Source organism: Ranitomeya variabilis, chromosome 2 (assembly GCF_051348905.1).
Source record: "Ranitomeya variabilis isolate aRanVar5 chromosome 2, aRanVar5.hap1, whole genome shotgun sequence".
Lineage (NCBI taxonomy): Eukaryota > Metazoa > Chordata > Amphibia > Anura > Dendrobatidae > Ranitomeya > Ranitomeya variabilis.
In genome coordinates, this window is record NC_135233.1 from 286,335,038 (window position 1) to 286,350,813 (window position 15,776).

General features: G+C 52.1%; 2 protein-coding genes and 1 long non-coding RNA gene across 5 annotated transcripts in view; 1 reads left to right on the top strand and 2 right to left on the bottom strand.

Annotated features, from left to right (window-relative positions):
• Positions 1 to 15,776, top strand: part of ZC3H12B (zinc finger CCCH-type containing 12B) — a 105,987-nt gene that overhangs the window by 63,559 nt on the left and 26,652 nt on the right. Inside the window, exon 1 of one of the 3 annotated variants that reach the window (XM_077285079.1) lies at positions 14,111 to 14,480. The exons of the other annotated variants lie outside the window; for them this stretch is intronic. The gene's annotated coding sequence lies outside the window, so the exon portion shown is untranslated. Of the gene's footprint in view, positions 1 to 14,110; positions 14,481 to 15,776 lie in introns of those variants that run through there. 3 annotated transcript variants of the gene reach the window in all.
• On the bottom strand, positions 956 to 14,215 carry LOC143805580 (uncharacterized). The gene is made up of 2 exons (XR_013221276.1): positions 14,074 to 14,215; positions 956 to 1,881 (listed from the first exon to the last, which is right to left on the bottom strand). It is a non-coding gene; the product is annotated as an uncharacterized LOC143805580 (long non-coding RNA).
• LOC143809353 (uncharacterized) lies at positions 6,024 to 9,356 on the bottom strand. Its single transcript, XM_077292442.1, has 5 exons — positions 8,739 to 9,356; positions 8,590 to 8,658; positions 8,191 to 8,383; positions 7,874 to 8,030; positions 6,024 to 7,760 (listed from the first exon to the last, which is right to left on the bottom strand). Exons 1-5 carry the CDS (start codon positions 8,799 to 8,801, stop codon positions 7,487 to 7,489), a joined length of 756 nt encoding a protein of 251 aa, XP_077148557.1. The 5' UTR covers positions 8,802 to 9,356; the 3' UTR covers positions 6,024 to 7,486.

Here is a 15,776-nt window from a genome sequence, read left to right on the forward strand (position 1 = left end):
CTCTCTGTGCTTCAACCAGAGCCCTGAGACTATCACAGAGCAGGTTCATTTATACGGAGACTTGATTACGCACAGGTGGATTATATTTATCATCATTAGGCATTTAGGACAACATTGGATCATTCAGAGACACAATGAACTTCTGGAGTGAGTTTGCTGCACTGAAAGTAAAGGGGCCGAATTAATATTGCACGCCCCACTTTTCCGTTTTTGAATTCACAAAAATTAAAAATAACCAATAAATTTCATTCAACTTTACAATTGTGTTCCACTTGTTGTTGATTCTTCACCAAAAATTTACATTTGGTATCTTTGTTTGAAGCATGATATGTGGGAAAAGGTTAAAACATTCTAGAGATCCGAATTCTTTCGCAAGGCACTGTACATAAAGTGCAACACAGATTCATCTCATCTACGACTCCACAGCACTTGTCACTACTGAGCCTGTACATAAAGTGCAGCACAGATTCATCTCATCTACGACTCCACAGCACTGGTCACTACTGAGCATGTACATGAAGTGCAACACATTCATCTCATCTACGACTCCACTGTACTGGTCACTACTGAGCATGTACATAAAGTGCAGCAGAGATTCATCTCATCTACGACTCCACAGCACTTGTTACTGCTGAGCATGTACAGAAAGTGCAGCACAGATTCATCTCATCTACGACTACACAGCACTGGTCACTACTGAGTATGTACACAAAGTGCAGCACAGATTAATCTCAACTAAAAGCCCAGATCCTTAGATCAGGAATAGAACAGACATTTTTATAGGACATTTCATAACTTTCCCAAATTATTCTGAAAACATTTACATCACATCCTGCACTGAACTACTGTACCCAATGTATTATATATTTTAGGAGTCGGTCCATTTTATACCTATTCCAACAAAATGGACATTGTGTATGTGATTTACCAAGGCAAAGTGAAGGACAGCTTCCAATCCTGGTGAAAAAACTCCTTTATTGTGCCAAATGCGACGTTTCAACCATCAAAGGTCTCTTTCAAGCATCTTGTTGTCTTTGATTTCATGGTAGATTACAGGATCGTTTCTAGCAAGGATTGGGAAATCTCATGGGCTGTTGTTTCCTTCATTGGTAGTAAATGAGGCAGAACTCTTTAATGAGACTGTTGTGTGCACTAGAGTCTCCAGAAACGCTGATCAATAACCCGCTAACTGCAATGTCAATGGAAGCTGATTTTGTGTTAGTAGCAGGTAGAGGCATCAGGACGCGTCCTTCACACGGGGACGATGAACTGAACTGTGTCTATAGAAGATTACTTGTGTTACTGCGTCGTACAAACGATTGTGGATGACGGTGGAATATGCTTTTTTTGTTGTTGTTTGGGATATATTGTCTCTGAAAGTTACCGTAGTTACTTTAATTCATTTCATAAATGGGAATCTCCCTTTGTGAACTACACGCAGTACTTTGTGATCTCAGTCCAAAATTTCAATAGATGGTAATTATGATATAAAGTCAAATATAAAGCTAATTTGTCATAACATTTTAAATGTGGGCATTAATAGAAGTTAGCACTGCACCATATAGCAAAGGCTTCTGTCACCTCTGTGATCCCTCTTTTACAGTCTAGACTCCAAAGAAGCTTCCTCCTTCCTCAGATTCATCCCTGTGACATTATGTAAAGCCACCAATGTGACCGTGCCCGCCACATTGTTTTAGGGTCAGGATTATTGTGTAGAGAACACGCCCCGTGTACTATAAACTACGTAATGTGTGACAGACTTGTAATACTACTTGTGATTGTGAAACCTAGAGCCTAGTTCCTTATTGGAGTTTGCTCACATGTTCTTTACAGTCTCGAGTTTCCAAAGAACCGATCAAGAGTGATACCATTGACGTAGAACTAGAAAAAAAATTATAAAAAATGTCAGTTAAAAGAGTAACCATCATTTTATCATTCTATATAATTCAACATGAAAATATGCAATAACTTTTTTTTGTTGTGTGTTTCCATCAGCATAAAGTATGACTGCTTGTTTATTGTGGAATGAGTTGTAATTTTGAATGACCTCATTGGCGCTGTCGGCACTGGGGGAAATTGGGGGTCGGACATATGCACCGACGGGGACACAGAACAGTGTGAAAGCACCCAAAGGGTATGTGGCAAGCTGATGTTTTTATTTGTGCCATTTCTGGGAAGTTATGACATCTTTAAGGGTAGGTGCACACGGTCAGTAATCAGCAGTGCTTTGGATGCAGCACATGTCCGCTCCGTCCAAAGCGCTGTCGGCTTTTGAACGCAGGTGATTCCGCATGTGTTCATTGAACCGTGCAGAATCACTCGATCCAATACATTGTGTGGGTGACATTTATATTGCGGAGATTCGCGTCTCCGCAAGATAAATTGACGTGCTGCGGTCTGGAAAGACGAGCCTCATGTCTGTCTCCACAGGGAAACTGCGGGCATCGGTGCACACATAGTGGACATGGGATTTCTTGAAATCCCACTATGCTGTAACACCTGGCTGCTGCAGAGGTACGCAGCGTCCAACCCAGAGCGTTTACTGACCGTTTGCACCTACAGTAATAGCTTTTTCTTGCTTTTTTTGTGTGTGGTAAAAATTGAAAAACAGCAATTCTGATTAACTTATATCCCATATAAACAGTTTTATATTATGTCTCCTGTTAGGTGGGAATGAACATGGAATACTGTTGGGTCCATTAATATTTGGACAGTGACCGAATCTCCGTGATTTCATCTCTGCATGCCCAGATTTGTTTTTTTTTTACAAAAACTGAGATGCAATTGAAATATAGACTTTCAGATTTCATTAAAGGGATTGAACAAAATTATTCTTTGAAACGTTTGGCAAAAAAAATGTTGTCAGCAATGACTGTCCAAAGTGTGGAAGCCATGGACGTCCCCAAACGCTGGGCTTCCTCCTCTGTGATGCTTTTCCAGGCCTTTACTGCTGCAGACTTCAGTTGTTGCTTGTTTGTGGGTCTTTCTGTGTTATGTTTTGTCTTAGGCATGTGAAATACTGCTCGATGGGTTGAGATCTGGTGACCGACTCGGCCATTGCAGAATATTCCACTTCTTTACCTTAAACTGGATTACTTTCACACTATGTTTTTGGAGATTGTCCATCTATAGTGTGAAGAGCTTGCTGCATTTGGCTGAATCTGAGCAGAAAGTATCTGTACACTTCAGAATTCACCAGGCTGCTTCTGTCCTCAGTCACATCATCAGTAAACAACTAGTGACCAAGTGCCATTGGCAGCCATGAGATCAGTTGTCCAAAGTCAATTTAACCCCTTAACTGATGTTTTTACTTATTCAAATCTGTGAAAATCGGCTGTCTGCCCACTTTGATGCCAATTTTTATGCCAGTTTTATCATTTTTGTAGCTGTTTTAAGTGTATTCACATCAGGGCACCTCGCTGCATTGTATGTTATTATTGTGATGATTATTTTTTGCAGTTAAACCTATAAAAAACAGAAAAGAAAAAAATGCCAAATAAGAAACTGCCGCATAAGAAACCAACGTCAGCCTGGTCTAGGTTTCTGGCAGAGAGTCTCGGCTCCGGTGTACGCCGGTGTGAGCGGACCCTGCTGCCAGTGCAGTGTGGGGCATCTTTTGGTTTCTAGCCTGGCTTTAACTTGAGCAGGCCGCATGGGGGGGGGGGGGGACACACGTCCATAAGGCTAGTTTCACATTTGCGTTAGAATCCGCAGCATTTAATCCGCATCCGAAAGTGCTGGAAAAAACGCATATAAACGCGTACAAACGCGGCGTTTTTTAGACGCATGCGGTTTAAAAAACACCGCGTTTGCATGCTTTTCCATGCGTTTTTTTCTGCGTTTGCGTTTTTGGTGCGCATGATGACAAATTTTACAGGGGAAAAATCTAGATAACCAGACACCGCCAAAGGGGCTACAGAGGGCGTGTATTATGGGATATCTTTATATAGACCCTTGAACAGCTGAAATCTTCAGATTTTGCTCCTGTATCCTGTGTCATGATGGATCTTCGCAGCTATTTCAACCTGGATTTAAGCATCAAGCTGTTTCTTGCCTGTGCATTTGCTTGGGAGCAAGACAGAAATCGTGAAAGATGGAGAAGGAGACGGCGTAGGCGTTTTTGGAGACACCCCATTATTGAACTACGTGAGAGCCGTGGAGCCTATCACACGCTGTATGGCGAGCTTAATACCAACCCGGACAAATTCCCGAATATACAAGGATGTCGCAAGACTCGTTCCGGGATTTGCTTGCTCGTGTCCAAGGAGCCATACGGAGACAGGACACCCAGCTCCGTAGAGCGATTCCACCAGAGGAACGTCTGCTGGTTACATTAAGGTACGTAAGAAATGTAAACCAATGCCAGTGCTAATTTTGGGTGTACTAAACATGTTTTTTTTGTTTGTTTGGTAATTTCCTTTCTGTCTTTAGCTTAACCACACCTTAAATAGAACTGATTATAATTTTTCTTTAATTCTTTTCTTCCAGATTTCTGGCAACCGGAGAGAGTTTATCATCCCTCCATTTCCAATACCGGCTTGGAATATCCACCCTATCGGGAATAGTTTCGGACACCTGCCGGGCTTTGTGGAATGTACTCCGGGATGAGTTTATACCCCTACCCACCTTGGACATGTGGATTGGAATTGCAAAAAAATTTTGGAGTGTGTGTGATTTCCCCAACTGTTTAGGAGCGGTGGATGGAAAGCACATCCGCATTATCAAACCAGCCAGAACAGGATCGGAGTACTTCAACTATAAAAAATATTTTTCTGTTGTGCTCATGGCAATAGCCGATGCGGACTGTCGCTTCATTGCCGTGGAAACGATTCCCAGATTTTCAAGAACTTGGATATGGGCCACCGTGTGTATGGCAAAAATTTTAATTTTCCACGGCCACAACCTCTCCCCAACACTCAGGGTCCACCGATGCCATTTGTTATGGTTGGAGATGAGGCCTTTTAGATGTGCGAAAACCTACTGAAGCCATATTCCAGTCGTGACTTGAACCACACTAAAAGGATCTTTAACTACAGACTGACCAGGGCACGAAGAACTGTAGAGTGTACCTTTGGGATTCTAGTCTCAAAATGGCGCATTCTTGCATCAGCCATTAATCTAAAAATGGAGACAGTTGACGAGGTGGTCAAAGCCTGTGTGGTTCTGCACAATTACATTATGGCTAAGGAGCGGCCCAACATTGAACTGGATGAACCAGTTGCACACCCACTGCCCGATTACCAGCATCACCCGCTGCGGTCAACAGCTGAAGTTGGCCACATGCGGGACCAATTTGCTGCCTTTTTTGATTCGGATATTGGACGTGTGTCATGGCAGGACAAAGTTGTGTAAATGTCCTGTTGTTATTTTATCTGTACCAGTTATTTTCTCACATGTTACTAATGTTTCTCGTTGTTAAACTTTTTTTTGTTGTTTTGACCGTGTTTCATATGTATTTCCTCTATAAACCGAGGTTGTCCTCACACTAGCAGTACTTGGTCTGTATTTATTATCAGTATTTGTAATCCAAAACCAGGAGTGGGTCATGAAGGCTGAAGTGCTAGATATGCTAATATTATATTTTTCCTCTAATAGTTCCACTCCGTGTTTTGGCTTACAAATACCAATATAAAGTAGTGACCACATACGGCTAGTGTGACGGCAGCCATGTGGTTTTAGTGATAAGGTTGTTGATGTCATTGCGTCCTGATTCTGTTCTGCTATGCGGTATCCATTGGACACAGACTGAAGAGACAATGGCTGTCATACAAAACAGATCTATACTCAAGTCAGGTGTCAGAAATAATGAATTCATGATGCACATATAACAGCCTCATGAATTCACTATTTCTGACACCTGTGCAGGTGAGCATAGATATGCCGTGTATGACCGCCATCGTCCCTTGAGTTTGTGTGATATAGATTATGTACACAGAAGAGAAAAAGGAGGCTATACAATGCACTTCTCTACTCACCAGGTCAGGCATCCCAACTAATGAGTTTTTGGACACCTGACCTGTAGAGTACAGTTTTGCATGGTATTGCCACCAGTTTCTCTTCAGTCTGCAACACTAGTCACAGACTAAGCAGAATGAAAAGATTAAGGAGAAAATACAAGTATACAGTTTTTGGTCCACCTCATAGCTCTATACTAAAGACACACAAAAGTCTTGTACTTGCTAACTACTGGAGCTATGATGTAGCCAAAAAATAGTGTGGCGAAGTTTATTTGGCGCACGATGTGTGTTGCCGGCGGCGAAAGACACAATAAACCAAACATAATTGGGGCAAAAAAACTTGTATTTATTTTTTAACAACCAAAATATTTATTTAACTGCGCCTGCTTGGGGTAGAGTGATGTAAACGGGGGGGTGTGAAGCACTGAGGCCTGGCTAACCGTGGACGACGCAGAGGTGGCAGGAGAAGGGGCAATGAAACTAGTGGGGTCTGGTCGTTCGGGGATAGGGCTTGACACATGAGAGGCTTGAGACGCACTGGAAGGGTGAGACAAACCTGACATTACAGACACACTGTGAGGTGAAGGGGGAGGAATATTAAGTCCGCTGTTTTTTTTCTGTAATTGCCGGGTTCTGGTAAGCCTCGGTGGGCTGATATGTCGTGGCATGTTCGTGGTGGGTGACCTGTCAGGGTCCGGCTGCACTGTGTCAGAGTCCATAGTGCTCGTAGAGCGTGCAGCCATGCCAGAGTCCATAGTGCTCGTAGAGCGTGCAGCCATGCCAGAGTCCATAGTGCTCGTAGAGCGTGCAGCCATGCCAGAGTCCATAGTGCTCGCAGAGCGTGCAGCCATGCCAGAGTCCATAGTGCTCGTAGAGCGTGCAGCCATGCCAGAGTCCATAGTGCTCGTAGAGCGTGCAGCCATGCCAGGGTCCTGCTGCATCGTGGTAGTGGCGGTACGGAAGGCCATGCCTGGGTCCTGCTGCATCGTGGTGGTGGTACGGAAGGCCATGCCAGGGTCCTGCTGCATCGTGGTGGTGGCGGTACGGAAGGCCATGCCTGGGTCCTGCTGCATCGTGGTGGTGGCGGGACGGAAGGCCATGCCAGGGTCCTGCTGCTCCATCGTGGTGTCAGTGGAGGAGGTCCAAGCTGGAGCAGCGGTTGTCATGGTGGTGGCGGTGGGCTGTCCAACAGCACTCGGCATCGTGGTGGTGCTGTACTGGTGTCCGGCAGTGCTAGGAATAGAGGTGGCCGTGCAGTGGTATGCAGCAGAGGTCAACATTGAGGTTAATCGTGACAGTGAAGGCACAGGTGGATATGCCGACTCTGCTGCATAGCCTGCACGTAAGCAGCATTGCAGGCCTGCATGACACTCAGCTGGAGACCAGGAGTAAGGTGTTCCGACATGCCCTGCTCAATTTGGTTAAAATAATGATGTGCTGGCCTCTGGAGGTCGGCTTTTACTTGGTCAAGGCTTTTGGTGACCTCCTGGATACGTGTATTCATGTGGCTAAGTGAAATATCCATTCGGTCACCCAAAGCCTTGTGTCCTTCGTGAAAAACCGAGCTCAAGTGCAAAAACTCGGGCATGAGGGACCTGTCCGATGCCCGCTGCCGGGAGGAGCCCCCCCCAAAAAAAAAAGGGGCAGTGGCAGAGGACTGGGAAAGGGGAACACCTGATGGACCAGCTTCCTGGTCTCCAGTTAGTGTGGCAGGCCCACTTGCTGCTGGAAGGCAGGGACGGGTCCGTGGCTGTCTGATGAAGGACCGCTCCAGAACCTGGGCCAACAGTGCTGCTCCATGTGCTGTGGAAAAAGAAAATTAATACCAAAAATTAACCAGACGCAGAATCCTGTGGAATAGAAATATACAGATTATGGCAATACAATACAACCTAATGTACGGGAGAAATACTTACGTTCTCTGGGCAAGGACCGGTCTTAAAAATGCCAGAACGCGATGGTATTTGTATTTTCTGATCCTTGCTCCTGAACCACTGGGAACACGGCTCTCTTGACGCAGGTCCTTGTTGAAGCGGTCCTTCATCGAACACCAACGTGTTTTGACTCTGGCCACTGTTGAAAAAACAAAACAGAATGGTTAGACAATGGACTTTTGGCCGTGCTCACACAACTGTGTGTGATGAGAGAAACTCCTGAGAGTTTATCTCATCACACACAGTTGTGTGAGCATGGCCAAGGTCTCTGCTGCTTCACACTGCATTGCTTTACTTACCAAAAGCATTTCGGACCCGATTCGGGGTGTTGTCCCAGCCATCCCATATCTCTTTGGCCACCTCATTCCATAGGCGCCGGATCGTCACGTTGTCCGAGTGCTGTGGAACCCGGGTGTCCCACAACGGGACTCGCTCCTGGACCAGGGAGATGAGGATATCGTTGTCAATGAGGTCCTCATCCCGTTCTGGAACCTAAAACATAAATGAAGACATTAAATGTTGTATACATTAACATAAGGAAAAGAAAGAAAACCGAGGCTGAGAAATGGCATAAATAAGGAAAGTCAAGATAAAAAAGGAGTCCAGAAGAAAATTATAAAGAAAGAGGAAAGTAAAGAAAGGAAGATTCAAGAATAGTAAAGTGAGGATACAGTAAACAGTCAGCCTTGTATACATACACGCTGCCGCCTTGACACTCGACCGTGACTCCGCTGCTCCTGCCTAGCCTCTGCCGCAGTAGAAGTGCTCTAAAAAAAGGAAAAAAAACATTGTCATATGTGTAGATGTGACAGTGAATACTTACCAATCTGAGGAGGAGAGTACTCACTTCACTGACCTGTTCTACTTCAGAAGGCCCAGGACGTTGCTCCTCATCAGAAGAAGACGACATTCTGCTGCATGCAGAAAGAAAGAAATGGCAGAAATTAGCACATGTGGAGACAGAAAATAGAAAATAAAGGCATTGGATAGGATATACTCACATTGTTCAGTGTCCTGTTTTCCTCCAAGGATGTAGCCTGCATCTCGTCTGCTTCAGTGTCTGCTGAGTAGTGACCTGCAAATGTCCACTCCCTCCCTTTATCACCTTGTATGTGGGGGGTGACTTATCAGTGTCTAGACATGTTTTTCTCTTGTGGAACGCATGCGTTAATGAACGCAACCAAACGCATGTGCTTGTGAACGCATGCGTTCATATAGACAGCAATGCTTTTTTTTGGCGCATTCCTTGCGCAATCGACCACATACGTTTCCAGGTGGCAAATTGACGCCTCTAAAAATTACTACATTGCATTTCCGCGACAAGCCGCAGACGACGAAACGACGCATGCGGCGGCAAAACGCGAATGATCACAGACGCATGCGTCCCTAATGTTAAATATAGGAATACACAACGCATGCGGATATATGCGGAAGAAACGCTGCGGACACAACCGCAAATGTTAAACCGGCCTAAGCCCTGGGGTGTGTGGACAGCTGCGCTGTGTGGTCAGGAGTTTCTGTAGCAGGGGGGGGGGGGACACACGTCCATAAGCCCTGGGGTGTGCGGACAGCTGCGCTCTGGGGTCAGGAGTTTCTGTAGCAGGGGGGGGGACACACGTCCATAAGCCCTGGGGTGTGCGGACAGCTGCGCTGTGGGGTCAGGAGTTTCTGTAGCAGGGGGGAGGGACACACGTCCATAAGCCCTGGGGTGTGCGGACAGGCGCTGTGGGGTCAGGGGTTTCTGTAGCGGGGGGGGGGGGGGGGGGGACACACGTCCATAAGCCCTGGGGTGTGCGGACAGCTGCGCTGTGGGGTCAGGAGTTTCTGTAGCAGGGGGGACACACGGCCATAAGCCCTGGGGTGTGCGGACAGCTGCGCTGTGGGGTCAGGGGTTTCTGTAGCGGGGGGGGGGGGGGGGGAGAGACACACGTCCATAAGCCCTGGGGTGTGCGGACAGCTGCGCTGTGGGGTCAGGAGTTTCTGTAGCAGGGGGGACACACGGCCATAAGCCCTGGGGTGTGCGGACAGCTGCGCTGTGGGGTCAGGAGTTTCTGTAGCAGGGGGGGACACACGGCCAATGCCATAAGCCCTGGGGTGTGCGGACAGCTGCGCTGTGGGGTCAGGAGTTTCTGTAGCAGGGGGGGACACACGGCCATAAGCCCTGGGGTGTGCGGACAGCTGCGCTGTGGGGTCAGGGGTTTCTGTAGCAAGGGGGGGGCACACGTCCATAAGCCCTGGGGTGTGCGGACAGCTGCGCTGTGGGGTCAGGAGTTTCTGTAGCAGGGGGGGACACACGGCCATAAGCCCTGGGGTGTGCGGACAGCTGCGCTGTGGGGTCAGGAGTTTCTGTAGCAGGGGGGGGACACACGGCCATAAGCCCTGGGGTGTGCGGATAGCTGCGCTGTGGGGTCAGGAGTTTCTGTAGCAGGGGGGACACACTGCCATAAGCCCTGGGGTGTGCGGACAGCTGCGCTGTGGGGTCAGGAGTTTCTGTAGCAGGGGGGGACACACGGCCATAAGCCCTGGGGTGTGCGGACAGCTGCGCTGTGGGGTCAGGAGTTTCTGTAGCAGGGGGGACACACTGCCATAAGCCCTGGGGTGTGCGGACAGCTGCGCTGTGGGGTCAGGAGTTTCTGTAGCAGGGGGGGGACACACGGCCATAAGCCCTGGGGTGTGCGGATAGCTGCGCTGTGGGGTCAGGAGTTTCTGTAGCAGGGGGGACACACAGCCATAAGCCCTGGGGTGTGCGGACAGGTGCGCTGTGGGGTCAGGAGTTTCTGTAGCAGGGGGGGGACACACGGCCATAAGCCCTGGGGTGTGCGGACAGCTGCGCTGTGGGGTCAGGAGTTTCTGTAGCAGGGGGGGGACACACGGCCATAAGCCCTGGGGTGTGCGGACAGCTGCGCTGTGGGGTCAGGAGTTTCTGTAGCAGGGGGGGGGGGGGACACACGGCCATAAGCCCTGGGGTGTGCGGACAGCTGCGCTGTGGGGTCAGGAGTTTCTGTAGCAGGGGGGGACACACGGCCATAAGCCCTGGGGTGTGCGGACAGCTGCGCTGTGGGGTCAGGAGTTTCTGTAGCAGGGGAGGGACACACGGCCATAAGCCCTGGGGTGTGCGGACAGCTGCGCTGTGGGGTCAGGAGTTTCTGTAGCAGGGGGGGGACACACGGCCATAAGCCCTGGGGTGTGCGGATAGCTGCGCTGTGGGGTCAGGAGTTTCTGTAGCAGGGGGGGGACACACGGCCATAAGCCCTGGGGTGTGCGGACAGCTGCGCTGTGGGGTCAGGAGTTTCTGTAGCAGGGGGGGACACACGGCCATAAGCCCTGGGGTGTGCGGATAGCTGCGCTGTGGGGTCAGGAGTTTCTGCAGCAGGGGGGGACACACGGCCATAAGCCCTGGGGTGTGCGGATAGCTGCGCTGTGGGGTCAGGAGTTTCTGCAGCAGGGGGGACACACGGCCATAAGCCCTGGGGTGTGCGGACAGCTGCGTTGTGGGGTCAGGAGTTTCTGTAGCAGGGGGGGGACACACGGCCATAAGCCCTGGGGTGTGCGGACAGCTGCGCTCTGGGGTCAGGAGTTTCTGTAGCAGGGGGGGACACACGTCCATAAGCCCTGGGGTGTGGGGTCAGGAGTTTCTGTAGCAGGGGGGACACACGGCCATAAGCCCTGGGGTGTGCGGACAGCTGCGCTGTGGGGTCAGGAGTTTCTGTAGCAGGGGGGTACACATGGCCATAAGCCCTGGGGTGTGCGGACAGCTGCGCTCTGGGGTCAGGAGTTTCTGTAGCAGGGGGGGACACACGGCCATAAGCCCTGGGGTGTGCGGACAGCTGCGCTGTGGGGTCAGGAGTTTCTGTAGCAGGGGGGGACACACGGCCATAAGCCCTGGGGTGTGCGGACAGCTGCGCTGTGGGGTCAGGAGTTTCTGTAGCAGGGGGGGACACATGGCCATAAGCCCTGGGGTGTGCGGACAGCTGCGCTGTGGGGTCAGGAGTTTCTGTAGCAGGGGGGGACACACGGCCATAAGCCCTGGGGTGTGCGGACAGCTGCGCTGTGGGGTCAGGAGTTTCTGTAGCAGGGGGGGGGGACACACGGCCATAAGCCCTGGGGTGTGCGGACAGCTGCGCTGTGGGGTCAGGAGTTTCTGTAGCAGGGGGGGACACACGGCCATAAGCCCTGGGGTGTGCGGACAGCTGCGCTGTGGGGTCAGGAGTTTCTGTAGCGGGGGGGGGGACACACGGCCATAAGCCCTGGGGTGTGCGGACAGCTGCGCTGTGGGGTCAGGGGTTTCTGTAGCAGGGGGGGGGGGGGGGGCACACGTCCATAAGCCCTGGGGTGTGCGGACAGCTGCGCTGTGGGGTCAGGAGTTTCTGTAGCGGGGGGGGGGACACACGGCCATAAGCCCTGGGGTGTGCGGACAGCTGCGCTGTGGGGTCAGGGGTTTCTGTAGCAGGGGGGGGGGGGGGGGGCACACGTCCATAAGCCCTGGGGTGTGCGGACAGCTGCGCTGTGGGGTCAGGGGTTTCTGTAGCAGGGGGGGGACACACGGCCATAAGCCCTGGGGTGTGCGGACAGCTGCGCTGTGGGGTCAGGAGTTTCTGTAGCAGGGGGGGGACACACGGCCATAAGCCCTGGGGTGTGCGGATAGCTGCGCTGTGGGGTCAGGAGTTTCTGCAGCAGGGGGGGACACACGGCCATAAGCCCTGGGGTGTGCGGATAGCTGCGCTGTGGGGTCAGGAGTTTCTGCAGCAGGGGGGGACACACGGCCATAAGCCCTGGGGTGTGCGGACAGCTGCGTTGTGGGGTCAGGAGTTTCTGTAGCAGGGGGGGGACACACGGCCATAAGCCCTGGGGTGTGCGGACAGCTGCGCTCTGGGGTCAGGAGTTTCTGTAGCAGGGGGGGACACACGTCCATAAGCCCTGGGGTGTGGGGTCAGGAGTTTCTGTAGCAGGGGGGACACACGGCCATAAGCCCTGGGGTGTGCGGACAGCTGCGCTGTGGGGTCAGGAGTTTCTGTAGCAGGGGGGTACACATGGCCATAAGCCCTGGGGTGTGCGGACAGCTGCGCTCTGGGGTCAGGAGTTTCTGTAGCAGGGGGGGACACACGGCCATAAGCCCTGGGGTGTGCGGACAGCTGCGCTGTGGGGTCAGGAGTTTCTGTAGCAGGGGGGGGACACACGGCCATAAGCCCTGGGGTGTGCGGACAGCTGCGCTGTGGGGTCAGGAGTTTCTGTAGCAGGGGGGGACACATGGCCATAAGCCCTGGGGTGTGCGGACAGCTGCGCTGTGGGGTCAGGAGTTTCTGTAGCAGGGGGGGACACACGGCCATAAGCCCTGGGGTGTGCGGACAGCTGCGCTGTGGGGTCAGGAGTTTCTGTAGCAGGGGGGGGGGACACACGGCCATAAGCCCTGGGGTGTGCGGACAGCTGCGCTGTGGGGTCAGGAGTTTCTGTAGCAGGGGGGGACACACGGCCATAAGCCCTGGGGTGTGCGGACAGCTGCGCTGTGGGGTCAGGAGTTTCTGTAGCGGGGGGGGGGACACACGGCCATAAGCCCTGGGGTGTGCGGACAGCTGCGCTGTGGGGTCAGGGGTTTCTGTAGCAGGGGGGGGGGGGGGGCACACGTCCATAAGCCCTGGGGTGTGCGGACAGCTGCGCTGTGGGGTCAGGAGTTTCTGTAGCGGGGGGGGGGACACACGGCCATAAGCCCTGGGGTGTGCGGACAGCTGCGCTGTGGGGTCAGGGGTTTCTGTAGCAGGGGGGGGGGGGGGGGCACACGTCCATAAGCCCTGGGGTGTGCGGACAGCTGCGCTGTGGGGTCAGGGGTTTCTGTAGCAGGGGGGGGGGGGGCACACGTCCATAAGCCCTGGGGTGTGCGGACAGCTGCGCTGTGGGGTCAGGAGTTTCTGTAGCAGGGGGGGACACACGGCCATAAGCCCTGAGGTGTGCGGACAGCTGCGCTGTGGGGTCAGGAGTTTCTGTAGCAGGGGGGGGACACACGGCCATAAGCCCTGGGGTGTGCGGACAGCTGCGCTCTGGGGTCAGGAGTTTCTTTAGCAGGGGGGACACACGGCCATAAGCCCTGGGGTGTGCGGACAGCTGCGCTCTGGGGTCAGGAGTTTCTGTAGCACGGGCCCCACTTTATGTGCGTTTTTTGCACGGAGTTCACCGTGGGGTAGACTCACATCCGCGTATAAACAATGGTCCCCAGTTTCATCCAGAACAGTGGCCGATTTCCTCCTCCTCACTTGTCCCCCGTGTGCAGTCCGTTTCTTTCCAGCAGCAGCAGCAGCTAGGAATGATGCGGTATGTTGGCAGTAGGCGCTGTAGCTCCAGGGTTGTGGCCGCACGGTGAGGTGGACCGTCCCCTCCCCCGCCATCTCGCCACATGATGCCGGTATCGCTCCGGCTCAGCTTCCCCTCTGTGAGCGCGGCACTTCCCTGCTCAGTCACGTGCGGGTCACATGACGGTGAATTCCCCTGTCCCGGGAGGCGGAGCCGGGCTCCCTACACCGATGTCAGGACTGCAGCCCGGACCGGAGACGCTCACACATTGCCGGCCACTGTCCGCTGCGGCTCCGGGGATCAGCAGGTAAGGCTGCCCGCTCTGTGCGGGGCAGGAAGGACCACGGAAAAGCCTCTTGACTCCTGCGAGTCCTGACTGATACCGGAGGGTTACACACCGGGGCCCCAGGGGTCCTCCCGGGAACCATCATCCATTGTAGGACCAGCGCTCAGGGACACTGAGATCAGGAGCTGCTGCACACCTCTTGGCATATAATAGACACATTAGGAGCTGCTGCACACCTCTTGGTACACAGTAGACACATCAGGAGCTGCTGCACACCTCTTGGTACACAGTAGACGCATCAGGAGCTGCTGCACACCTCTTGGTACACAGTAGTCACATCAGGAGCTGCTGCACACCTCTTGGTACACAGTAGACACATCAGGAGCTGCTGCACCCCTCTTGGTACACAGTAGACACATTAGGAGCTGCTGCACACCTCTTGGCACACAGCAGACACATTAGGAGCTGCTGCACACCTCTTGGCACACAGTAGACACATTAGGAGGTGCTGCACACCTCTTGGTACACAGTAGACATAGGAGCTGCTGCACACCTCTTGGCATACAGTAGACACATTAGGAGCTGCTGCACACCTCTTGGTACACAGTAGACACAGGAGCTGCTGCACACCTCTTGGCATACAGTAGACACATTAGGAGGTGCTGCGCACCTCTTGGCACACAGTAGACATATTAGGAGCTGCTGCACACCTCTTGGCACACAGTAGACACATTAGGAGGTGCTGTGCACCTCTTGGCACACAGTAGACACATTGGGAGCTGCTGCACACCTCTTGGTACACAGTAGTCACATCAGGAGCTGCTGCACACCTCTTGGTACACAGTAGTCACATCAGGAGCTGCTGCACACCTCTTGGTACACAGTAGACACATTAGGAGCTGCTGCACACCTCTTGGTACACAGTAGACACATTAGGAGCTGCTGCACACCTCTTGGCACACAGTAGACACATTAGGAGCTGCTGCACACCTCTTGGCACACAGTAGACACATTAGGAGCTGCTGCACACCTCTTGGCACACAGTAGACACATTAGGAGCTGCTGCACACCTGTTGGCACACAGTAGACACATTAGGAGGTGCTGCACACCTCTTGGTACACAGTAGACATAGGAGCTGCTGCACACCTCTTGGCATACAGTAGACACATTAGGAGGTGCTGTGCACCTCTTGGCACACAGTAGACATATTAGGAGCTGCTGCACACCTCTTGGCACACAGTAGACACATTAGGAGGTGCTGTGCACCTCTTGGCACACAGTAGACATATTAGGAGCTGCTGCACACCTCTTGGCAC

What these genes read in the sequence shown, in the direction of transcription:
- LOC143809353 (XM_077292442.1), bottom strand. Translation starts at nt 8,801, where the DNA reads ATGTCGTCTTCTTCTGATGAGGAGCAACGTCCTGGGCCTTCTGAAGTA. An exon ending in AAGTAGAACAGGTCAGTGAA is followed by an intron (nt 8,659 to 8,738) that starts GTGAGTACTCTC and finishes TCCTTTTTTTAG; the next exon opens with AGCACTTCTACTGCGGCAGA. An exon ending in CCGGTCCTTGCCCAGAGAAC is followed by an intron (nt 7,761 to 7,873) that starts GTAAGTATTTCT and finishes CTTTTTCCACAG; the next exon opens with CACATGGAGCAGCACTGTTG.